The 23,842-nt window shown below is 67.2% G+C and overlaps 3 protein-coding genes across 8 annotated transcripts; 1 reads left to right on the top strand and 2 right to left on the bottom strand.

The window, feature by feature from the left end:
- Positions 1 to 130: 130 nt before the first annotated feature.
- Positions 131 to 3,764, bottom strand: LOC135318356 (translational activator of cytochrome c oxidase 1). The gene is made up of 6 exons (XM_064475565.1): positions 3,733 to 3,764; positions 3,459 to 3,658; positions 2,281 to 2,387; positions 2,051 to 2,187; positions 1,790 to 1,973; positions 131 to 439 (listed from the first exon to the last, which is right to left on the bottom strand). The coding sequence occupies exons 2-6, from the start codon at positions 3,652 to 3,654 to the stop codon at positions 239 to 241; spliced, it is 825 nt and encodes a 274-aa protein (XP_064331635.1). The 5' UTR covers positions 3,655 to 3,658; positions 3,733 to 3,764; the 3' UTR covers positions 131 to 238.
- A 3,040-nt stretch (positions 3,765 to 6,804) lies between these two features.
- On the top strand, positions 6,805 to 21,457 carry LOC135318355 (integrin alpha-X-like). Of its 6 annotated transcripts, none has more exons than XM_064475563.1 (30): positions 6,805 to 6,895; positions 8,136 to 8,253; positions 8,349 to 8,452; positions 8,573 to 8,637; positions 8,976 to 9,090; positions 9,188 to 9,318; positions 9,564 to 9,709; positions 9,822 to 9,975; positions 11,520 to 11,670; positions 11,761 to 11,834; positions 11,934 to 12,063; positions 13,515 to 13,663; positions 13,753 to 13,893; positions 13,970 to 14,176; positions 15,152 to 15,282; positions 15,364 to 15,521; positions 16,037 to 16,191; positions 16,290 to 16,421; positions 17,634 to 17,707; positions 17,794 to 17,935; positions 18,614 to 18,721; positions 18,825 to 18,904; positions 18,983 to 19,060; positions 19,248 to 19,329; positions 19,420 to 19,527; positions 19,714 to 19,803; positions 19,894 to 20,007; positions 20,191 to 20,283; positions 21,053 to 21,163; positions 21,272 to 21,457. In XM_064475563.1, the coding sequence occupies exons 3-30, from the start codon at positions 8,398 to 8,400 to the stop codon at positions 21,353 to 21,355; spliced, it is 3,258 nt and encodes a 1,085-aa protein (XP_064331633.1). In that variant the 5' UTR covers positions 6,805 to 6,895; positions 8,136 to 8,253; positions 8,349 to 8,397; the 3' UTR covers positions 21,356 to 21,457. The 6 variants fall into 6 exon arrangements, with proteins under 6 accessions (XP_064331633.1, XP_064331634.1, XP_064331632.1 ...); XM_064475560.1 differs by lacking the exon at positions 6,805 to 6,895 and adding an exon at positions 7,714 to 8,047 and having other exon boundaries at positions 19,717 to 19,803; XM_064475559.1 differs by lacking the exon at positions 6,805 to 6,895 and adding an exon at positions 7,718 to 8,047.
- Positions 21,458 to 21,538: 81 nt separating this feature from the next.
- LOC135318357 (cytochrome c oxidase subunit 6A2, mitochondrial-like) lies at positions 21,539 to 23,613 on the bottom strand. Its single transcript, XM_064475566.1, has 3 exons — positions 23,463 to 23,613; positions 22,557 to 22,699; positions 21,539 to 21,665 (listed from the first exon to the last, which is right to left on the bottom strand). The coding sequence occupies exons 1-3, from the start codon at positions 23,533 to 23,535 to the stop codon at positions 21,585 to 21,587; spliced, it is 297 nt and encodes a 98-aa protein (XP_064331636.1). The 5' UTR covers positions 23,536 to 23,613; the 3' UTR covers positions 21,539 to 21,584.
- Between the last annotated feature and the right edge of the window lie 229 nt (positions 23,614 to 23,842).

Here is a 23,842-nt window from a genome sequence, read left to right as displayed (position 1 = left end):
GTGGGGGGCACCTGGGGGGGCGGGGGCGGGGCTGGGACCATGCCTGCCCCTTGACCACACCCCTTTGCCTAAAAGGGGTGGGGCAGACAAGGGGTGGGGCTATGCTAGTGAAGCTCATGGGGGGGGGGGGTCTTCTCAAAACAGTTTTATTGTCATCATGGGGATGGGGACAAGATACTGGGGGGGGGGGGGGCAACGTGACCCCAATTATTGGGACCACGTTCCCACCCCCCGCCGCCTATCGGATGTTGTGGTAGAGGCGGACGATGTCGGGGCAGTCGCCGAGGGCCTGGAGGAGGTGCTGCGCCTGCTCCCGCGTCCCCTCGGGCAGCGTCACCCGGTCCCGGGGCAGGTACTCGATGGCGGCCGAGAGCGGGCGCAGCCCCGAGGCCTCCAGGCGCTCCCGCACGGTCCGCAAGGCCGAGGGCTCGCAGATGAACTGTGGGACGGCCAGCGGCCGTCAGGGGTGGGTGGGGACGGGCAGGGGGCGGGGGTGGGCAAGGGGTGGCCAAGGGCAGCCGGGGACGGGCAAGGGGTGGCCAAGGGCAGCTGGGGACGGTCAAGGGGTGGCCAAGGGCAGCTGGGGGTGGTCAAGGGGTGGCCAAGGGCAGCCGGGGACGGTCAAGGGGTGGCCAAGGGCAGCCGGGGACGGGCAAGGGGTGGCCAAGGGCAGCTGGGGACGGTCAAGGGGTGGCCAAGGGCAGCTGGGGGCGGTCAAGGGGTGGCCAAGGGCAGCCGGGGGCGGTCAAGGGGTGGCCAAGGGCAGCTGGGGACGGGCAAGGGGTGGCCAAGGGCAGCTGGGGACGGTCAAGGGGTGGCCAAGGGCAGCCGGGGACGGGCAAGGGGTGGCCACGGGCAGCTGGGGGTGGTCAAGGGGTGGCCAACGGCAGCCGGGGACGGGCAAGGGGTGGCCAAGGGCAGCTGGGGACGGGCAAGGGGTGGCCAAGGGCAGCTGGGGACGGTCAAGGGGTGGCCAAGGGCAGCCGGGGACGGGCAAGGGGTGGCCAACGGCAGCCGGGGACGGGCAAGGGGTGGCCAAGGGCAGTCGGGGACGGGCAAGGGGTGGCCAAGGGCAGTCGGGGACGGGCAAGGGGTGGCCAAGGGCAGCCGGGGGTGGTCATGGAACAGCAGAGGGCAGGGGATGGCCCAGAGCGGTTGGGGATGGGCGAGGACTGGCCAACGGCAGCCGGGGACGGCCAAGGGTGGGTGGGGACGGTCAAGGAGTGGGCAGGATCCATTGGGGATGGTCAAGGGGGTGGCCAAGGGCAGTCAGGGACAGTCAAGGAAGGACCGGGGGTGGTTTGGGATGGTCCCGGAATGGCCGAGGGTGGCCAGGGATGGGCAAGGAATGGGCAAGGGTGATCGGGGACGGGCAGGGAGCGGGCAGCAGCTGTTGGGGATGGTAAAGGGGTGGCCAATGGCAGCCAGGGATGGCCAAGGGACGGCTGACGGTGGTCAGGGACAGTCAGGAGTGCTGGGGACAACCAGTGGTGGTCATGGATGGTCTTGGATCGTCAGAAATGGCCAACAGTGGTCAGGGAATGGCCAAGAGTCACTGGGGGCAACCAATGGTGATCAGAGATGATCTCAAATGGCCAAGAGTGGCTGGGGAGCAGCCGAGAGTGGTCGGGGACAACCAGTGGTGGTCATGGATGGTCTTGGATGGTCAGAAACAGCCAACAGTGGCCAGGGAAGGGCCAAGAGCAGTCAGGGGACCAAGAGGAGCACCTCAACCGCTCCGAGACCAGCCAGAGCCGGTGTCCACCAGCCCACCACCCTCCTCACCCACCTTCAGCACTGGCTCCTCCTCTTCCTCCTCCTCCTCATCTGGGCAGACGTCCTGGGCCCCGGCCTCCAGCGCCGCCTCCAGCGCCGCCTCCAGAGAGACGGCGTGGCCGCGAAGGTCCCGTGGCCCCACGCGTACCACCCCCTTCTGCTCGAAGCCATGTCGTGCCCCCTCGGCCATCGTTCCCCTGCGGGCACCCGCACCCGACTCAGCCCCGGACACCCGGTGCCCGGCCCCGGACGCCTGGGCCCCCCTCAGACTGACCCATGGCGGGTGAGGATGAGCCGGACGTCTTGCTGGCTCCGCCGGGGGTTGTCGGTGAGGACCTCCAGGAGAAGAGCCGAGCCGCCGGGGCCACGGGCTTCGTAGAGCAGCCGGGCCGCCGCCGCCGCCGCCCTCTCCTGGGGCCAGGGGGTGCTCAGGGATCCCCCCTCCGCCAGCTTGGAGGGCTGGATCCCCCTGTCGCCCCCACCCCAAAATCCCCGAGGACCTACCGCGCCGTGGATGGCCGCCTCAATGGAGGCCTTGGGCATGTTCTTCGCCCGGCACTGCTCCACCACGTTGGCCAACTGGGCGTTGAGCGCCGGGTCCGTGCCCCCCTCTGTGGGGAGAGGGGGTGCAGGTGGGATCGAGGTGGGGGGGACTGGGGAGATCCTTCCCAAAAGGGAGGGGGGGGGTGGTGGTGTCTGTGGGACAGGGACATCCTGGGGGAGCTTGGAGGGTCTGTGGGGCAGGAGGACTTCTAGGATCCTGGGGAACCCCACGAGATCCTGCAGAATGTGGGGCTGAGCAGTGTCTGGGATCCCAGGGGACCTGGGGGGGACCTGGGGGGGGCGGAGAGATCCTGGGGGAGATCTGTGGGGCTGAGGGACCTCCAGGATTCTGGCGGAGGGGCTCTGCTGGGCTGCAAGGTCCTGGGGGCACAGGGGGTGGGAACAGGGACCCCCGGGCGGGGGGGGGGGGATCCGGGAAGAACCGGTGGGGTCCCGCCACCCTGGGGAGCACGGTGGGGGGCGTGGGGGGGGAGCACGGTGGGGGGCGTCGGGGGGGCAGGATGGCGGAGGCAGCACGGCGGGGGGCGTTGTGGGGGGAGCACGGCGGGGGGTGTCGGGGGGGAGCGTCGGGGGGGCAGCACGGCGGGGGGCAGCACGGCGGGGGGGCAGCACGGCGGGGGGGCAGCACGGCGGGGGGCAGCATGGCGGGGGGCAGCACGGTGGGGGGGCAGCACGGTGGGGGCAGCACGGGGGGGGCAGCACAGGGGGGGGCAGCGCGTCGGGGGGCGTCGGGGGGCAGCATGTCGGGGGGCGTCGGGGGGCAGCACGTCGGGGGGGCAGCACGTCGGGGGGGCAGCACAGTGGGGGGGCAGCACGTCGGGGGGCAGCACGGCGGGGGGGGCAGCATGTCTGGGGGGCAGCACGCCGGGGGGCAGCACGTCGGGGGGCAGCGCGGTGGGGGGGCAGCGCGGCGGGGGGGCAGCACGTCGGGGGGGCAGCACAGCGGGGGCAGCACGTCGGGGGGCAGCACGTCGGGGGGCAGCACGTCGGGGGGGCAGCACGTCGGGGGGGCAGCGCGGCGGGGGGGCAGCGCGGCGGGGGGGCAGCACGCCGGGGGGGCAGCACGTCGGGGGGCAGCGCGTCGGGGGGCGCACGTCGGGGGGCGCCGGGGGCCGTACCGCGGGCGGCCGAGCGCAGCATCAGGCCGAGGCGCTGGAAGAGGCGGCTGCGGGCGGCGTCGCGGGGGCCCTTCACGTTCCTCACCTTGGACCAGCGGTTGTGGCCGGCCCGGGACGGGGCCCCGACGTGCAGGGGGCGGCCGGCGACCACCAGCCTGGGCCACCGGGCCAGCGCCGGGGCCCCCAGCGCGGCCATGGGGCTGGGGGGGGGGGGCGGCGGTGGGGGCGAGCCGGGACCCAGCCGTCCGGGGCGCCCCCTCCCCCCCCTTCCCACCTCCGAGTGACCCAGCCGTCCGGGGCTCCCCTCCCCCCTCCCCCCTCCCCCCCCCTTACCACGTCCAAAGGACCCAGCCGTCCGGGGCGCCCCTCCCCCACCGCCGCGAGGGCTGCTGGGCAAACCACCCCCCCCGTGGGGGAGGGGAAAGGTGACGTCAGGCGGTGAGTTGCGCGGCCCCTCCCCCCTTCCCTCCGCGCAGGGGCGGGGGGGGGCGTGACCGGTGGGGTGGTGCTGGGGGGCACTGGGGGCTCATGGGAGAGTCCAGGGGGTCCTATAGCACCGGTGGGGCCAGCCCTATAGGCACTATAGGGGCGGGGGGGGGGGTCACATAGACCCTATAGGGCTTGTGGGGTGGCCCTACGGACCCCATAGGGGCGGGGGGGGTCACAGAGACCCTATAGGGCTTGTGGGGTGGCCCTATAGACCCCATAGGGGTGGGGGGGGGGGTCACAGAGACCCTATAGGGCTTGTGGGGTGGCCCTACGGACCCCGTAGGGGTGGGGGGGTGTCACATAGACCCTATAGCACTTGTGGGGTGGCCCTACGGACCCCATAGGGGTGTGTGTGGGGTCACAGAGACCCTATAGGGCTTGTGGGGTGGCCCTATAGATCCCATAGGGGTGGGGGGGGGGTCACAGAGACCCTATAGGGCTTGTGGGGTGGCCCTACGGACCCCGTAGGGGTGGGGGGGTGTCACAGAGACCCTATAGGGCTTGTGGGGTGGCCCTATAGACCCCATAGGGGTGTGTGTGGGGTCACAGAGACCCTATAGGGCTTGTGGGGTGGCCCTATAGACCCCATAGGGGTGGGGGGGGGGGGTCACAGAGACCCTATAGGGCTTGTGGGGTGGCCCTACGGACCCCGTAGGGGTGGGGGGGTGTCACAGAGACCCTATAGGGCTTGTGGGGTGGCCCTACGGACCCCATAGGGGTGTGTGTGGGGTCACAGAGACCCTATAGGGCTTGTGGGGTGGCCCTATAGACCCCATAGGGGTGTGTGTGGGTCACAGAGACCCTATAGGGCTTGTGGGGTGGCCGTACGGACCCCATAGGGGTGTGTGTGGAATCACTTAGGCCCTATAGGGCTTGTGGGGTGGCCCTATAGACCCCATAGGGGTGTGTGTGGGTTCACATAGACCCTATAGCACTTGTGGGGTGGCCCTATGGACCCCATAGGGGTGTGTGGGGGTCACATAGACCCTACAGTGCTTGTGGGGTGGCCCTATGGACCCCATAGTGGTGGGGAGGGAATGCACAGACCCTATAGCAGTTATGGGGTGGCCCTATAGACCCCGTAGGGGTCAGCCACGAGGGGCCATGGGGACCTGGATGACGCAGGGTGCAGTGGTGGCCAACAGCGGAAGCCCCCCCCACCCCCCGAGGGCCTTCCCCACCCCAAGCGGGTCAGCCGTGGGGCGGCTGGTGGTCACTCGGTGCCGATGGAAGGGTGGGGCAGGAGGTTGGCCAATGGCCGTGGGTCAAGGGGGGGGGGTTGGGGGTGACAAGGCAGGCAGTTGGGAAACCCCGTGGGGAGATGGGGTGACACATTGGCTGGTGGCCGTGACTCAGCGGGGGGGGGGTGTGTCGGTTCCTCCAACGCAGCACCTGGTGACAGCTCGCCCCGTGCCTTGTCCCCACCCTCGGTGACCCTCGGTGGGCCAGAGGGGCTGGAGAGGTCCCTGGGGGTGCACCGTTGTGGGGGCTGCTGGGGTGGGGGGAGCTGTTTTGGGGTGAGTGCGTGGGTTGGTGGGTGGATGGAGATGTTCTGGGGTAGATGGATGGATGGACAGATGGAGATGTTCTGGGGTAGATGGATGGATGGACGGATGGATGGACAGATGGAGATGTTCTGGGGTAGATGGATGGATGGACGGATGGATGGACAGATGGAGATGTTCTGGGGTAGATGGATGGATGGACAGATGGAGATGTTCTGGGGTAGATGGATGGATGGACAGATGGAGATGTTCTGGGATGGATGGATGGATGGACGGATGGATGGACGGATGGATGGATGGATGGAGGGATGGATGGATGGATGGACGGATGGATGGACAGATGGAGATGTTCTGGGATGGATGGATGGACAGATGGAGATGTTCTGGGATGGATGGACGGATGGATGGACAGATGGAGATGTTCTGGGATGGATGGATGGATGGACGGATGGATGGACAGATGGAGATGTTCTGGGATGGATGGACGGATGGATGGACAGATGGAGATGTTCTGGGATGGATGGACGGATGGATGGACAGATGGAGATGTTCTGGGATGGATGGACGGATGGATGGACAGATGGAGATGTTCTGGGATGGATGGACGGATGGATGGACAGATGGAGATGTTCTGGGATGGATGGACGGATGGATGGACAGATGGAGATGTTCTGGGATGGATGGACGGATGGATGGACAGATGGAGATGTTCTGGGATGGATGGACGGATGGATGGACAGATGGAGATGTTCTGGGATGGATGGACGGATGGATGGACAGATGGAGATGTTCTGGGATGGATGGACGGATGGATGGACAGATGGAGATGTTCTGGGATGGATGGACGGATGGATGGACAGATGGAGATGTTCTGGGATGGATGGACGGATGGATGGACAGATGGAGATGTTCTGGGATGGATGGACGGATGGATGGACAGATGGAGATGTTCTGGGATGGATGGACGGATGGATGGATGGATGGATGGATGGATGGACAGATGGAGCTGTTTCAGGATGGATGGACGGATGGACGGACAGATGGAGATGTTCTGGGATGGATGGATGGAGATGTGTTGGGTTGGATGGATGGATGGGTGGGTGGCTGGCGATGTTTGGGGACTGACAACCGGATAGAGAAGGTTGGAGACGGACGGACAGATGGACGACACCCCCACCTGCCTCATCTCGCCCTGCCCCCAGCAGGCAGAAGCGCCGGCACCGCGGGAAGGAAGTTGTGGGGGCCCAGATGGCAGCAACTTCCAGGGGGGGTGGGAAGGACTCACCTCCCCGTCGGGGGCAGGGGTGGGACGGTGACGTCGCCTCGAGCCGCCGCCGTTGTGCAACAGGCCGCTGGTGCCCGCCGGGGTTGTGAAAGCTGGTGGGGGTGGGGGTGACACCCTGAAAGAAGGATGACACCCAGCCAGCCGCGCCCCAGCACCGGGTAACCCCCACCCCACGGCTGCACCCCATCCAGCTGTGCTCTCTCCGCCTGTACCCCATCCAGCTGTTGTCTCTCCGCCTGCACCCCATCCAGCTGTGCTCTCTCCGCCTGCACCCCATCCAGCTGTGCTCTCTCCGCCTGCACCCCATCCAGCTGTTGTCTCTCCGCCTGCACCCCATCCAGCTGTTGTCTCTCCGCCTGTACCCCATCCAGCTGTTGTCTCTTCACCTGCACCCCATCCAGCTGTTGTCTCTCCGCCTGCACCCCATCCAGCTGTTGTCTCTCCGCCTGCACCCCATCCAGCTGTGCTCTCTCCGCCTGCACCCCATCCAGCTGTGCTCTCTCCGCCTGCACCCCATCCAGCTGTTGTCTCTCCGCCTGCACCCCATCCAGCTGTGCTCTCTGCGCCTGCACCCCATCCAGCTGTGCTTTCTCCGCCTGCACCCCATCCAGCTGTGCTTTCTCCGCCTGTACCCCATCCAGCTGTTGTCTCTCCGCCTGCACCCCATCCAGCTGTGCTTTCTCCGCCTGTACCCCATCCAGCTGTGCTTTCTCCGCCTGCACCCCATCCAGCTGTGCTCTCTCCGCCTGCACCCCATCCAGCTGTGCTCTCTCCGCCTGCACCCCATCCAGCTGTTGTCTCTCCGCCTGCACCCCATCCAGCTGTGCTTTCTCCGCCTGCACCCCATCCAGCTGTGCTTTCTCCGCCTGTACCCCATCCAGCTGTTGTCTCTCCGCCTGCACCCCATCCAGCTGTGCTTTCTCCACCTGTACCCCATCCAGCTGTTGTCTCTCCGCCTGCACCCCATCCAGCTGTTGTCTCTCCGCCTGTACCCCATCCAGCTGTTGTCTCTTCACCTGCACCCCATCCAGCTGTGCTCTCTCCGCCTGCACCCCATCCAGCTGTGCTCTCTCCGCCTGCACCCCATCCATCTTTCCCCTCCCTCCTTTCTCTTTGCCCTTTTCTCCCCCATTTCCTGATCTTTCTGTTTCACCCCAATTTTATCTTTTTCTTCCCAAATTCCTGCCCTCCTCCCCATCACTTCCTTCCCCTCCTGCCCCCACCCCCAACTTCTGCTTCAGCCCCTGCTCCCGTCATCCCCTCCCGACGCGACATGGAGCCGCGGGCTCTGCTCGCCTGCCTGGGGGCAGGTGGGTGCCCGGACGCCTGGGTCCCCTGGGTGGGTGTGGGGGCGGCCCCCGGACGCCTGGGGTCACTGTGCCCCCCCCTCCCCGGCAGTGCTGACCTCCTGCTGCGGCTCCGGGGTGGACGTGGAGACGGCGGTGGCGTTTCACGGCGATGCCAGCGGGGCTTTCGGGCAGGCCGTGGCTCAGTTCGGCACCACCGATGACGGCGGGTAAGGTGGGGAGGGGCGCAGCCCCAGGGTTGGGGAGGGGACCCCCAAAACCTCTCCCCCCCCCCCCCGCCACCGCTTTCACCCTCCCCGGACAGGATCCTCGTGGGCGCCCCATTGCAGCGCGGCGCCGTCAGCCAGACGGGGATGATTTACCTGTGCCGGCACCTCTCGGGGAAGTGCCAGGAGGTCCCTGTCTCCGGTGAGCCACCCCCTCCGCCCACCCCCCCCGTGTCCCCCCCTGTCCCCCCCCCATGCCCCCAAAACCGGACGTTCAGGTCCCCGAGGAGGAGGAAGATGGTCTCACCCCATCTCTGTCTAGGACCCCCAGGAGCTGTCAATGCATCCCTGGGGTTAGCGCTGGCTTCTGGGGACACCAAGGCTCTGGTGAGTATGGGGGCGGGGGGCTTGGGGGGGGGTGGGGTGGGTGGAGGTGATGGGGTGTCCCCCCCCAAATTGGGCTGACCTGGGCAATGTGGGGGGGGATGGGATTGCACCCTGAAAGCGGTGAGTCCAGGGTAAAGTCATGGAGATCATGCCCAAATTTGGCCCTTTGGGGATGGTACGAAGGAGGTTGCACCCAAAACTGGTCTTTCTGGGGTGATATCAAGGGGACCGCCCTGCCTCCCCACCCAAAATGTGGCCACCCCTGGTGGTGCCCCGAGTATTGCCCCCCCAGACCCCATCCTGCTGATTTTGGGTGTCCCCGTCCCCCCCCAACCCAGGCCTGCGCCCCCACGGTGCCCCAAACCTGCGGGAAGAACGTCTACCTCAACGGCTTCTGCATCCTCCTTGACAGCAACCTCCAGCAGCTCCAGCGCCTCCCCGATGCCCCGCCAGGTATGGGGGTCACTGGGGGAGGGATGCGTTGGGGGCATCCTGGCCCGGTGGCCCACGGGGATGACTCTGTGCCCCCTGCCGCCCCCCCACCCCGCAGGGTGTCCCAAGGGCTTCTCGGATGTGGTGTTCCTCATCGATGGTTCAGGCAGCATCCATCCGTGGGAGTTCAGGACGATGAAGACCTTCATCACAGAGGTGATGAAGCGCTTCAAGGGCACCGACACACAGGTACCACCTGCCCAGGCGGTGGCAGTGACTCCCCCAAATGGCTCTTCATAAGGCGGGGTGTCATCTCGGGGGGGGGGGGGGGGGGGTGTCTCCGTTGATGTTGACGTGGCTCCTTGCAAGCCGTGGTGGTTGGGCTGCTCTTCCCTGTTGGCAATGGGGTGGCATTTTGGGAGGCTGCTGCCGTGGTGGTTGTGTGCCCACCAGCATGTCCCCGCATTCTCTCTCCCCTGCCCACCCCCCCCCAGTTTGCTCTCACCCAGTTCTCCAGTATCGTCTTGAACCACTTCGACTTCAAAACCTTCCGGAGGTCCCACAACCCCATCGTGCTGCTGGATCAGGTGCATCAGCTCCAGGGCCCCACCCGCACTGCCACCGCCATCTGGGAAGTCCTGTGAGTCCGGTGTTGTCCCCCACCACAACCTCTAGCACCTGTCACCACCACCCCCCCCGCCATGGGGTGAAAGGGCGACCCCCATCCTTTGCATCCTCCTTCCCTGGCACAGGACGCAGATGTTCATCCCTGAAAAAGGGGCCCGAAAAGATGCCAGCAAGATCCTCATTGTGATCACGGATGGGAAGAAGTATGATGACAGAATGGAGTACTCAGAAGTCATCCCACTGGCTCAGCAGATGGGGATCACCCGCTACGCCATCGGGGTGAGGAACCTGCAGGCACAAACCAGCTACCCCCAAGCAACTAGCTGTCCCAAACACATCTGCCCATCCAGCCATCCATTTGTCTATCTCTAAACCTCTCCAGCCATTCAACCACCAAAACCTTTTTAAACACAGCCATCCCTCCATCCCTCCATCCCTCCATCCCTCCATCCCTCCATCCCTCCATCCCTCCATCCATCCATCCATCCATCCATCCATCCATCCATCCATCCATCCATCCATCCATCTATCTCCCATCCATCCATCTCCATCCATCTCCATCCATCTCCATCCATCTCCATCCATCTCCATCCATCTCCATCCATCTCCATCCATCCCTCCATCCATCCATCCCTCCATCCATCCATCTCCCATCCATCCCTCCATCCATCCATCCCTCCATCCATCCATCTCCCATCCATCCATCTCCCATCCATCCATCCCCCATCCATCCATCCATCCATCCATCCATCCATCCATCCATCCATCCATCCATCTCCCATCCATCCCCCATCCATCCATCCATCCATCCATCCATCCATCCATCCATCCATCCATCCATCCATCCATCCATCCATCCATCATCTCCCACCATCCATCCATCTCCCATCCATCCATCCATCCATCCATCCATCCATCCATCCATCCATCCATCCATCCATCCATCCATCCATCCATCCATCTCCCACCATCCATCCATCTCCCATCCATCCATCCATCCATCCATCCATCCATCCATCCATCCATCCATCCCTCCCTCCCTCCATCCATCCATCCATCCATCCATCCATCCATCCCTCCATCCCTCCATCCATCCCTCCCTCCCTCCATCCATCCATCCCTCCCTCCCTCCATCCATCCATCCATCCATCCCCATCCAGCCCCATCCCTCCCCATCCATCCATGCACCCATCCATCCGTCTGCCATACATCTCCACACATGTCCATTATCACAAGCCTCTGGCCATCCAGCCATCTACAAGCACCTGTGTTCATCTCCAAACATCTCCAAAATTACCTTCATCCATCCATCCATCCATCCATCCATCCATCCATCCATCCATCCATCCATCCATCCATCCATCCATCCATCCATCTCCCACCATCCATCCATCCATCCCCATCCATCCATCCATCCATCCATCCATCCATCCATCCATCCATCCATCCATCCATCTCCCATCCATCCATCCATCCCTCCATCCATCCATCCATCCATCCATCCCTCCATCCATCCATCCATCCATCCATCTCCCATCCATCCATCCATCCATCCATCCCCAGCCATCCCCAGCCATCCCTCCATCCCTCCCTCCCTCCATCCCTCCCTCCATCCATCCTTCCATCCATCCATCCATCCATCACCTGTAAACATCTCCACCCACCCACCCACCCATCTCTGACCACCTCCACCCATTCTGTTCAGGCCCGTCCATCCCTCCCTCTCCAACCCCCCCTCCATCCAGCCTGCCTTCCCTCCCCACACCTCTCTGTCCCTCCCTCCGGCCAGCCTCCTCCACCCGGCCTCCCCTCCCCAAACGCAGGTGGGCAATGCCTTCAGGGATCCAGCCGCCGAAGAAGAGCTCCGCACCATCGCCTCTCAACCCAGCAAGGACCACGTCTTCCGGGTGGACAACTTCGATGCCCTGCAAGGCATCCAGAACCAGCTGCAGGAGAAGATCTTCGCCATCGAGGGTACCGGAGAGCTGGGGGGGACGACCGGGGGGTGTCTGGGGGGGGGGTGGTGCAGCGGGTGCCCCCCCGCTCACCCCCGCCTCCCCCCAGGCACCCAGTCTGCCCAGAGCAGCTCCTTCCAGCTGGAGATGGCCCAGGAGGGCTTCAGCGCCCTGATCACCCCCGTAAGCGTCCCCCGGCCACCCAAGACTGTCCCCTCACCCACGGGGCGTCCCGGGGGCAGGACTGACTCCTCTCCCCGCTCCCCATCTTTACTGGGGCAGGAGGGGCCCGTACTGGGAGCGGTGGGTGCCTACGACTGGTCCGGAGGGGTCTTTGTCTACGACAGCAGTGGGAAGGCCACCTTCGTCAACGTGTCCCAAGACGCTGGGGACATGAACGACGCCTACTTGGGTACGGGCTGCCTGGGACGGGGACGGAGAGGGCCCCGCCAGGGTCCTGGGGATGGCGGTGTCCCCCGTGAGGGTCCTGGGAACGTCAGCATCCTCTGGAGGGCTTCCATCTGGGGCTGGGGACGTTGGGTTCCCATCAGGTTCTTGGGGACGTTGGGCCCCGGGGAGGGTCCCCATGAGTGTGCTGGGGACATCAGTGTCCCCACAGGTGTCTTGGGGACGTTGGTGCCCCCATGAGGTCGTGGGGACATTGGTAGACCCCATGAGGTCCTGGGGACGTTGGTGCCCCCATGAGGTCGTGGGGACATTGGTAGACCCCATGAGGTCGTGGGGACGTTGGTGCCCCCATGAGGATCCTGGGGACATTGGTGACCCCATGAGGTCCTGGGGACGTTGGTGACCTCATGAGGATCCTGGGGACGTTGGTGCCCCCATGAGGTCGTGGGGACATTGGTGACCCCATGAGGTCCTGGGGACGTTGGTGCCCCCATGAGGTCGTGGGGACATTGGTGACCCCATGAGGTCCTGGGGACGTTGGTGCCCCCATGAGGTCGTGGGGACATTGGTAGACCCCATGAGGTCCTGGGGACGTTGGTGCCCCCATGAGGATCCTGGGGACATTGGTGACCCCATGAGGTCCTGGGGACGTTGGTGACCTCATGAGGATCCTGGGGACGTTGGTGCCCCCATGAGGTCGTGGGGACATTGGTGACCCCATGAGGTCGTGGGGACGTTGGTGCCCCCATGAGGTTGTGGGGACGTTGGTGCCCCCATGAGGTCCTGGGGACGTTGGTGCCCCCATGAGGTCCTGGGGACATTGGTGCCCCCATGAGGTCGTGGGGACGTTGGTGCCCCCATGAGGTCCTGGGGACGTTGGTGACCTCATGAGGATCCTGGGGACGTTGGTGCCCCCATGAGGTCCTGGGGACGTTGGTGCCCCCATGAGGATCCTGGGGACGTTGGTGCCCCCATGAGGATCCTGGGGACGTTGGTGCCCCCATGAGGTCCTGGGGATGTTGGTGCCCCCATGAGGTCCTGGGGATGTTGGTGCCCCCATGAGGTCGTGGGGACGTTGGTGCCCCCATGAGGTCCTGGGGACGTTGGTGCCCCCATGAGGTCATGGGGACATTGGTGCCCTCATGAGGTCCTGGGGACGTTGGTGCCCCCATGAGGTCATGGGGACGTTGGTGCCCCCATGAGGTCGTGGGGACGTTGGTGCCCCCATGAGGTCGTGGGGACGTTGGTGCCCCCATGAGGTCCTGGGGACGTTGGTGCCCCCATGAGGTCCTGGGGATGTTGGTGCCCCCATGAGGTCGTGGGGACGTCGGTGCCCCCATGAGCTCCTGGGGACGTCGGTGCCCCCATGAGCTCCTGGGGCCATCGGCATCCCTGCAAGTGTCCCGGGGTGCTGGCCCCCCCAGGAGGGTCCCGCACTGACCCCCGTGTGAGCAGGCTACGCGGCCGAGTCCCTCTCCCTGGAGGGCGGGCGGGCGCTGGCGCTGGGGGCCCCCCGCTACCGCCACGTTGGCCGCCTCCTCCTCTTCCGCCTGCGCAGCCCCCGGGCTGGCTGGACACTCCTGGCCGATGCCACGGGGCCGCAGGTAACGGTGGGGCCGCAGGGAGGGGACGGGGGGGCGTTGTGGGGGGGCCTCCCCCCCCCGGCCAGCCCCACGGCCACGTCTCCCCGCAGGTGGGCTCCTACTTCGGGGCGTCCCTGTGCGCGCTGGATGCCGACGGGGACGGCTGGGACGAGGCGGTGCTGGTGGGGGCCCCCATGTTCTATGGGTCTGACAGCGGGGGCCGCGTGCACGTCTGCACCCTGAAGCTGAAGGTAGGAGACCCCCACCCCGCCCCCCCCTTGCCCCAGGGTGGGCAGAGGGGGGCACCCAGCGCCTCGGTCCCCCCAGGGCAGCCAGCTGCGGTGCCAGCAGACGCTGCAGGGCCAGCCCGGGCACCTCTTGGGGCGCTTTGGGGCCAGCCTGGCGCGCCTGGGGGACGTCAACGGGGACCAGTGGCCCGACGTGGCCGTGGGGGCCCCGCTGGAGGATGGGGAGCGAGGGGCCGTCTACGTCTTCCACGGGATGCGGGGCGGCGTTGCCCCCCGGTACAGCCAGGTGAGACCCCCCCGCCCGACCCCTGGTCCTGGGGGTGGCACGGCCCAGGTGGCGGGTGCCTGCTGGGGGGCGGAGAAGGCCAGGGTGGTGGGGACGTCTTGGGTGCTGGAGGTGTTGTGGGTGCTGGAGGTGTTGTGGGTGCTGGAGGTGCCCTGGGTGCTGGAGGTGCCCTGGGTGCTGGAGGTGTTGTGGGTGCTGGAGGTGTTGTGGGTGCTGGAGGTGTTGTGGGTGCTGGAGGTGCCCTGGGTGCTGGAGGTGTTGTGGGTGCTGGAGGTGTCGTGGGTGCTGGAGATGTTGTGGGTGCTGGAGGTGTTGTGGGTGCTGGAGATGCCCTGGGTGCTGGAGGTGCCCTGGGCGCTGGAGGTGTTGTGGGTGCTGGAGGTGTTGTGGGTGCTGGAGGTGTTGTGGGTGCTGGAGGTGCCCTGGGTGCTGGAGGTGTTGTGGGTGCTGGAGATGCCCTGGGTGCTGGAGGTGCCCTGGGTGCTGGAGGTGTTGTGGGTGCTGGAGGTGTTGTGGGTGCTGGAGGTGTTGTGGGTGCTGGAGGTGCCCTGGGTGCTGGAGGTGTTGTGGGTGCTGGAGGTGTTGTGGGTGCTGGAGATGCCCTGGGTGCTGGAGGTGTTGTGGGTGCTGGAGGTGTTGTGGGTGCTGGAGGTGCCCTGGGTGCTGGAGGTGTTGTGGGTGCTGGAGGTGCCCTGGGTGCTGGAGGTGCCCTGGGTGCTGGAGGTGTTGTGGGTGCTGGAGGTGTTGTGGGTGCTGGAGGTGTTGTGGGTGCTGGAGGTGCCCTGGGTGCTGGAGGTGCCCTGGGTGCTGGAGGTGTTGTGGGTGCTGGAGGTGCCCTGGGTGCTGGAGGTGCTGTGGGTGCTGGAGGTGCCCTGGGCGCTGGAGACGCTCCAGCTGCTGAAGGTGTCCCAGGGGCCGGGAATACCTTGCGCACCAGAGATGTCTCACCCGCCCTGGCGCCTCTGTCTCCCCCAGCGCGTCTCAGGCGCCCAGTTCTCCAGCGGGCCACGCTATTTTGGGCAGGCCATCAGCGGTGGCCGGGACCTGACGGGGGACAGGCTGCCGGACGTGGCCGTGGGCGCCCGGGGACAGGTCCTGCTGCTCAGGTGCGCCCAGGGGACCCACCGGGGACCTTCCGTGGAGGAGGCAGTGGCTGCCGCCAACCCCCCTCCGCTTGTCCCCACCAGGTCCCAGCCGCTGCTGAGGGTCCGTGTGACGGTGGCTTTCCAGCCCCAGGAGATCCCCAAGGCCGCCTTTGACTGTCAGGAGGAGGAAGCGCCCAAGGGAGAAGTGGCCAAGGCTGACATCTGCTTCCTCAGCACCAAGAAAACCCCTGACAACTTTGGTGAGACCGCTCAGATGTCCATCCGCGTCCCCAAAGCACCTGCAAGTGTCCCCAAGGCCCCCCAGAAGTGTACATGGACTCCCCAAACCCCCTCCCATCGTCTCAAGACCCCCAGCAGTCCACCTCTCCTCCCAGAGGCTGTCCCGGTAGCCCCTAGGAACCCCCCAGAGGTCCAGCTGGCCTCCTGCGCCCCCTCCAGATGTTCTCAGGACCCACCAGAAGCCTGTCTGCCATCCCAAAGCCGCTCCAGGTGTCTCCCAAGACCCCAGGTGTCCATCTGCCTTTACAAAGCTGCTCCAGATGTCCTCAAGAGCCCCAGTCCCACTCCAGATCCCCAGTCCCGCCCACTCCAGGTGTTCCCAGATCTCCCAGAAGTCCGCGTGGCCTCCTAAACCACCTCCTGACAGCCGGAAGACCCTCCAAAATCCACCCGGCTCTCCGGCTCCCCCTTCGCCGCCACCCTGGGGGGCTGCCGGAGACCCCGGCCACGCACCTTCCCCTCCCTCTCCCCGCAGGCAACCAGCTTTCCACCACGCTGCGGTACCGGGCGGCGCTGGACCCCGGCCGGGCGATGGTGCGGGCCGTCTTTGCCGGCAGCGGCGCCGTCCGAAACGGGACCCTCCAGCTGGGCGTGGGGCGGAGGTGCCAGACCTTCGCCGTCGCCTTCAGGGTGGGTGCGGGGACAGGCCCCGGCGGGGTGGCCGGGGCGGGAGGGTCGCCCGCCCCACGGCACCGTCCCGGGGACACGGCGGTCTCCGTGCCGGGCAGGGGTGTCCCCGAGACACGCTGACCCCCCTGGTGCTGCGCCTCATCTACGATGCCACGGGGGACCCCGTCAGGGTGGCCGGCGGCCTGCGGCCGGCCTTGAGCGAGGACTCGGAGACGGTGGCCGTGGGCACGGTAGGCTCTGGGGGGCACCCCACGGCGGGGGGGCTGAGGGGGAGCGGCGGGGGGGCGTCGGGCTGGGGGGCTGTGAGGATCGGAGGAAGAGGCGGGATGGGTGGAGGGAGGGATGGATGGATGGAGGGATGGAGGGATGGAGGGAGGGATGGAGGGATGGAGGGATGGAGGGATGGATGGAGGGATGGAGGGATGGAGGGAGGGATGGAGGGATGGAGGGATGGAGGGATGGATGGAGGGATGGATGGAGGGATGGAGGGAGGGATGGATGGAGGGATGGAGGGATGGAGGGATGGAGGGATGGATGGATGGAGGGAGGGATGGAGGGAGGGATGGAGGGATGGAGGGATGGAGGGATGGATGGATGGAGGGAGGGATGGAGGGAGGGAGGGAGGGATGGAGGGAGGGATGGAGGGATGGAGGGAGGGATGGATGGAGGGGTGGAGGGATGGAGGGATGGAGGGATGGAGGGATGGAGGGATGGAGTGATGGAGGGATGGAGGGAGGGATGGAGGGAGGGAGGGATGGAGGGAGGGATGGAGGGAGGGATGGAGGGATGGAGGGAGGGATGGAGGGAGGGAGGGATGGAGGGAGGGATGGAGGGATGGAGGGAGGGATGGATGGATGGAGGGATGGAGGGAAGGAGGGATGGAGGGAGGGAGGGAGGGAGGGATGGATGGATGGAGGGATGGAGGGAGGGAGGGAGGGATGGATGGAGGGAGGGATGGAGGGATGGAGGGAAGGACATATGGGACGAGCAGAAGAAACAAGCGGAAGTAGGGACAGATAGTTGGAGGGAAAAGTGGGATGGACAGAAGGACAGGACAGAGGAAGGACAGACGGGTCCACGGAGAGATGGAGGTGGGATGGATGGGTGAGAGGGAGGGAGGACGGGAGGAACCAAGGGAAGGTGGTGAACGGGAGGAGGGACAGACGCAGGGACAGGAGGGAGGAGGGACAGAAGGCCGAAGGGAGAGGTGGATTGAGGGTTGGGAGGCAGGTAGGACACAAGGATGGACGGAAGGACGGCCATGTGGAAGGACATCCCCGTGTGTGCATGTAAGGGTGGAAGGACCAAGGCGAGACAGGGTGGGTGGGCAGACGGACAGACAGACAGCTGTCTGAGGGGTTGGAGGGTGAAGGAGAGGAAGGGCAGACAGACAGCCGGCTGCCCGGGGGATGGACAGACGGACGGACGAGGCATCTCCTCAGCTGCCCTTCGAGAAGGACTGCGGCACCGACAACGTCTGTGTCGACGACCTCCAGATCTCCTTCAGCTTCTCGGGGTAGGTCCCGCCATTCCCTGTGTCGGGGAGACCCCCGGAAGCCAGGGCCCACCCCCACCTGCCCCACCCCCCCCATGTCCCTGCAGGCTGGAAACCGTCGTGGTGGGGGTGACCGACGTGGTGGGCATCACCGTCACCCTCTGCAACCGCGGGGAGGACTCGTACAGGGCCACTGTCCAGCTGCAGCACGCCGCGGCCCTCTCCTACCGCAAAGCCGCGGTCCTACAGGTACCCCCACACCACCACCCCTCCCCCCAAAATCCTTCAGAGCCTCCAAGACCCCCCAGAAGTCCCCAACACCCTCTGGAAGCCCATTTGGCCTCCCAAAGCCCTTCCAAGACCACCAGCAAGGTCCCGTGGATGCCCAGCCCTCTCCCATGTCCTCAAGATCCCCCAGAAGCCCATGTGGCCTCCTGAACCCCCTCCAGATGTCCTTCAGAGCCCCAAGAACTATATGTAGCCCATCATACCCTCTCCAGATGTCCTCAAGACCCCCCCAAGCCCCTTCCCATATCCTCAAGACACACCCCTTCAAACACTCTCCAGGTGGCCTCTACATCCCCAGAAGTCTACCTGGTCTCCAGAAACCCCTCCAGATATCCTCAAGACCCCCTAGAAGCCCATGTGGCCTCCTGAACCCCCTCCAGGTGTCCTCACGATACACCCAAGCCCCTCCAGGTGTCCTCAAGACCTCCCAGGCACCCATTAGTCCACCCAAAGCCTTTCCAGATGTCTCCCAAGCCCTCCAGAAGGCCACGTAGCCTCCTAAATCCTCCCAGATGTTCTCAGGACCCCACAGAAGACCCCTCCGGCTGTCCTCTGGACAGCCCCTGAGCCCAAAGCGGTCTCCCCCCCACCCCCCCATCCCACCGCTGACACCCCCCGCCCCCCCCGGGGCTTTCTCAGTCCTCCAGGAGGTCGACCTCCCTGCGCTGCAACTCGGAGCCGGCGGAGGGGTCGTGGCGCAGGACCCTCTGCCTCGTCAACCACCCCATCTTCCACCCCAACACCGAGGTGGGAGGTCCCCAGATCCCAGCGTCCCCCAGCCCAGTTGGGTGCGTGGGGGCGTCGCCGCGAGCTGGGGCGGGGGGTGACCCCCAGGCGTCCCGTCCCACAGGTCGTGTTCAGCCTCACCCTGGACGTGCCCCACGACGCGGAGCTGGGGGACGTGCTGGAGGTGGTGGCCAATGCCAGCAGGTGAGGGGCGCTGGGGGTGCGGGGCGGGGGGCGGGCGGCGCGGGACGGGGAGACCCACGCGACACCCCTCTGCCGCAGTGACAACGGGGCGCCGGGCGGCCGCGGGCAGCGCGCCCAGATCCCGGTGAAGTACGGCGTCTTCCTCGTCCTCACCAGGTAGGGGCTGCCCCCCCCCCGCCCCCCCGGGGCCACCCGCCACCCCACGCGTGGCACCTGCCCCCCGTCCCCGTGTTCCCAACGTGCCACCACCCCGCCTCCCCCGTCCCCAGCGTCCCACCAGGCCCCGGGCCCCGGTCCGCCGCACCCCCCCACGTCCCCCCACGTCCCCTCTCGTCCCCACCAGCGCCCCGGAGTCCACCAAGTACGTCAACGTCTCGACGCGCGCGGGGGCCCCCGCCAGCGCCACCGTCGCCCACCACTACGAGGTGAGGTGAGGGGCAGGGGGGCGGTCCCGGACACCCGGGTCCCCGCTCCCACCGGGGGCCCCGTCCCCACCGTCCCCCTCCCCGCGGCAGGTGAAGATCCTGGGCCAGCGGGGCCTCCCCATCAATGTCACCTTCCGGGTCCCCTCCGCCCTGGGGGGGACCCCGCTGTGGGAGAAGTTGGAGGTGACCCCTGACCAGGTAACGGCTCCCCCCCCCCCACCCCCCCACTGCCTCCCCCAGAAATGGGGGTGGCCCCATCAGCCAGCCCCCCCCAAATCGGGGTGGCCCCCGCCAGCTGCCTCCCAAAGCGGGGGGTGGCCCCAAGCAGGGGCGGCCCAGGAAGGGGGTCCCCAGAACCGGGGTCCCCCCGCCTGCCCCCCCCAGCAGGAGCCGGTGCAGTGTCAGGTGGTGGCCGAGCACCCGGGGCTGGGGGTCCCCGACATCCCCTCGCGGCTGCAGGAGCGCCCTGTCGTGGTGAGCGCCGGCCCCCCCATACCCGGGGGGTGTGGGGCAGGGGTTGCCCCCAGCCCCCCCCATCACCACCCACCCCGCTCCCCCCCCCAGGACTGCGCCGTGGCCGCCTGCCGGGAGCTGCAGTGCCAGGTCAAGGAGCTGGAGCCCCCCCGGGCCCTGGGGTTCAGGCTCGGGGGGCACCTGGCCCTGGGCTGGGTGGCAAAGGTAAGGGGGCAGCTGTGGGGCTGCCGGGGGGGCTGGCGGGGGCGGCACCCCGCCGGCCACCCCACCACAAGGGGCAAACCGGGGAAGGGGGAGGGGGGCCCGGGGAGGCAGGGTGCCCCATGGCGATCCCCCATGCCCCACGGCAATCCTCCGTGCCCCACGGCTGCCCCACATCTCCCCCAGGCCCAGCAGCCCAAGGTGGTCGTGCAGAGCTCGGCCCAGGTCCTCTACGACATGGGGCGCTACTGGAACAGGGCAGGGGAAACCCAGCTCCAGGTGAGCTGTGGGTGGGGGTCCCCATCCCGGGTGTGTGTGGGGCCGTGGGGTGGGTGGGGGTCCCCATCCTGGGGGTGTGGGGGGCCGTGGGGTGGGTGGGGGTCCCCATCCTGGGTGTGTGGGGGGCCGTGGGGTGGGTGGGGGTCCCCATCCTGGGTGTGTGGTGGGCCGTGGGGTGGGTGGGGGTCCGCATCCTGGGTGTGTGGTGGGCCGTGGGGTGGGTGGGGGTCCGCATCCTGGGTGTGTGGGGGGCCGTGGGGTGGGTGGGGGTCCGCATCCTGGGTGTGTGGGGGGCCGTGGGGTGGGTGGGGGTCCGCATCCTGGGTGTGTGGGGGGCCGTGGGGTGGGTGGGGGTCCGCATCCTGGGTGTGTGGGGGGCCGTGGGGTGGGTGGGGGTCCGCATCCTGGGTGTGTGGTGGGCCGTGGGGTGGGTGGGGGTCCCCATCCTGGGGGTGTGGGGGGCCGTGGGGTGGGTGGGGGTCCGCATCCTGGGTGTGTGGGGGGCCGTGGGGTGGGTGGGGGTCCGCATCCTGGGTGTGTGGGGGGCCGTGGGGTGGGTGGGGGTCCGCATCCTGGGTGTGTGGGGGGCCGTGGGGTGGGTGGGGGTCCCCATCCTGGGGGTGTGGGGGGCCATGGGGGTGTGTTGGGGAACTCAGACCTTGAGTCATGGGGGCCATTGGTGGGGCTACCCTGGCCCTGGGTCGTGGGTGGCCGTGGGGTGGGTGGGGGTCCCAGACCACGGGACCCTCTGCCATCACCCCCACCACAGGTGCAGACGGAGGTGGAGCGCCTGGAGTCCCCCAACCCTCTGCCCCTCATCCTGGGGGGCACCGTGGGGGGGCTCGTCCTGCTGGGGCTGGTGGTTCTGGCGCTCTACAAGGTGAGGGGGGGGGGGGCCTGGGGAGCCCCGCCCTCGTGGGCTGGGGCGGGGCATCCTGTCCTGCCCCACCCCACCCTCACACCCCCTCCCCAATTCTCCCCACCCAAGGTGGGCTTCTTCAAGCGACGCTACAAGGATCTCATGGAGGGCAACGAGACCCACACGGCTCCCCTGGGTGACCCCCAGCAGTGAGGCGCCCCCGGAAGCCTGGGTCCCCCTGGGGGGTGGGTGGGGGGGTGCCCAGACTCCTGGGTTCATCTAGGGGTCCCCCTCGTTAAACCCCGAGTGGCTCAATCCCTCTGTGTCGCAGTGTCTGCTGTGGGTCTCAGATGCCTGGGTCGGCCGTGGGGCAGGGCTGGAGGCGGGGGGTGGGGGGCAGGTTCAGGGCATTTATTGCTGTGGCGTGCTGGGGGGGGCACCCCTATTTCTCGTAGCCTGTGGGCAGGGGGTTGGTGCGGGGGTTGTGGAAGAGCGTGTGGTTCCCATCACCCCACGGGAAGGGCTGTAGGGAGAAAGAGGGAGGTGGCAGTCAGCGGCATCAGCCCCCGAGCCCACCCACCCCGGCGCCAGGCCTCCCCCGCCCCACATCTCCCCCCCAGCGCCCCTCGGGCCCAGCGTCAGGCCTCCCCCACCCCACATCTCCCCCCCAGCGCCCCTCGGGCCCAGCGTCAGGCCTCCCCCACCCCACATCTCCCCCCCAGCACCCCTCGGCCCCAGCGTCAGGCCTCACCCGCCCCACATCTCCCCCCCAGCACCCCTCGGCCCCAGCGTCAGGCCTCCCTCGCCCCACATTCCCCCCCCCCAGCGCCCCTCGGGCCCAGCGTCAGGCCTCCCCCACCCCACATCTCCCCCCCAGCACCCCTCAAGCCCGGCGTCAGGCCTCCCCCACCCCCCATCCCCCCCCCCCAGCGCCCCTTGAGCCCGGCGTCAGGCCTCCCCCACCCCACATCCCCCCCCCCCAGCGCCCCTCAAGCCCGGCGTCAGGCCTCCCCCACCCCACATCCCACCCCCCCCCAGCGCCCCTCGAGCCCGGCGTCAGGCCTCCCCCACCCCACATCCCCCCCCCCTCAGCGCCCCTCGAGCCCAGCGTCAGGCCTCCCCCACCCCACATCCCCCCCTCAGCGCCCCTCGAGCCCGGCGTCAGGCCTCCCCCGCCCCACATTCCCCCCCCCCAGCGCCCCTCGAGCCCGGCGTCAGGCCTCCCCCACCCCACATCCCCCCCACCCCCAGCGCCCCTCAAGCCCGGCGTCAGGCCTCCCCCACCCCACATCTCCCCCCCAGCACCCCTCAAGCCTGGCGTAAGGCCTCCCCCACCCCACATCTCCCCCCCAGCGCCCCTCAAGCCCGGCATCAGGCCTCCCCCGCCCCACATGCCCCCCCCAGTGCCCCATGCCTTGGTGCGGATGCGGAGGTGGTGGTATGGCACGAACGCGGGGGGCTCGTGGTGGTGCCGCTGCTGCTCCAGCCAGACGTTGAGCATGCAGACCCCCACCGCTGGCAGCGCCACCAGGAACGACAGTGCCCGCCACGTCCGACCTGCCCCACAGGTGCCGTGGGGCCGGGGGACCCCAAGCCGCCCCCCCCATAATGCCCCAAAACACCCCAACCCCCCCAATGCACCATCCCCCCCAACACCCCAAAACACCCTGTGGGCTCCCCCAAACCAGCCCCAAATCCACCCACTACACCCCAAAACACTCGATATACCCCAAAACAGCCCCGAAACACCTGATACTGCCCCAAAACACCCCAAATCCACCCACTACAACCCAAAACACTTTAAATCCACTGGACATAGCTTGCAGCTCCCCGGACCACCTGATTCGGTCCCAGAACACCCCAAATCTACCCGATACAGCCCAGTTTCACCCAGATGCCTCCCCAAAACAACCCAACCTCACCCCATGCACCCCGACGCGCCCCCCAAAACTACCAGAGACAACCCGTACAGCCCCAGTGCCATCCAGCGCACCCCAGCATCACCCCAAAACACCCCAAAACCACCAGATACTGCCCCCAACCCACACTAGACACCCTAATCTTGCACCAAACTGCCGGATGCACCCCAATACCACCCAAACCAACCCGTTATCCCCCAAAACACCTGATACAGCCCCATTATCAGGCAAAACCTCCCCAAGCCCCATCCAAGACCCCCAATATTGCCCACAGCCACCCAAACCCCACTCCTACAGCCCCCCAAAACCCTCCTGTTACATCCCAAAACCACCCCACACCTCTGTGCACCCCCTCCCCCCACAAAATGACGCCTCCCCCCCCCCCACCCCCCACCCCGGACCTCCGGCAGCACCAGCGTGGCCCGCGGCGGCGGAGGCCAGGGCCCGCCGTGGGGCAGCCCCCCAAGCGAACATGGCGGTGGTGAAGGACGACTGACCCCTCCTGGGGTCACCCTGGCCCTACAGCAACCCCCCGGCCCGGCCAATGGGCTGAGGCCCGGCCCCAGTTCGCTGCACGTGTTAAATATAGACCCACGTTAAATATAGACCCGAGCGAAGGGCTAGTGGCCAGAAAAGGGGTGGGGGAGGGCAAGGTGGGGGGTCCTCGGGGGGAGCGCAGAGGTCTGACAGCTCCCAGGGACCCAGGCACCCACGTGTGGCCCCCCAGCCCCCCAAATTCAGGTTGAGATGGGGCGGGGAGGGGCTGTGAGGGTAGGGTGTC

Source organism: Phalacrocorax carbo, chromosome 29 (genome assembly GCF_963921805.1).
Source record: "Phalacrocorax carbo chromosome 29, bPhaCar2.1, whole genome shotgun sequence".
Taxonomy (NCBI): domain Eukaryota; kingdom Metazoa; phylum Chordata; class Aves; order Suliformes; family Phalacrocoracidae; genus Phalacrocorax; species Phalacrocorax carbo.
This window is presented reverse-complemented; position numbering and strand designations above follow the sequence as displayed.

Coding starts and splice junctions, on each gene's coding strand:
- LOC135318355 (XM_064475559.1), top strand. CDS start 8,011: ATGGAGCCGCGGGCTCTGCTCGCCTGCCTGGGGGCAG. Junction 9,091..9,187: donor CCTCCCCGATGCCCCGCCAG/GTATGGGGGTCA, acceptor CCCACCCCGCAG/GGTGTCCCAAGGGCTTCTCG. Junction 11,671..11,760: donor GAAGATCTTCGCCATCGAGG/GTACCGGAGAGC, acceptor GCCTCCCCCCAG/GCACCCAGTCTGCCCAGAGC.
- LOC135318357 (XM_064475566.1), bottom strand. CDS start 23,535: ATGTTCGCTTGGGGGGCTGCCCCACGGCGGGCCCTGGCCTCCGCCGCC. Junction 22,700..23,462: donor CCACGCTGGTGCTGCCGGAG/GTCCGGGGTGGG, acceptor CCTGTGGGGCAG/GTCGGACGTGGCGGGCACTG. Junction 21,666..22,556: donor ACCTCCGCATCCGCACCAAG/GCATGGGGCACT, acceptor TTCTCCCTACAG/CCCTTCCCGTGGGGTGATGG.
- LOC135318356 (XM_064475565.1), bottom strand. CDS start 3,654: ATGGCCGCGCTGGGGGCCCCGGCGCTGGCCCGGTGGCCCAGGCTGGTG. Junction 2,388..3,458: donor GCTGCGCTCGGCCGCCCGCG/GTACGGCCCCCG, acceptor CTCTCCCCACAG/AGGGGGGCACGGACCCGGCG. Junction 1,974..2,050: donor CTCATCCTCACCCGCCATGG/GTCAGTCTGAGG, acceptor GGGTGCCCGCAG/GGGAACGATGGCCGAGGGGG.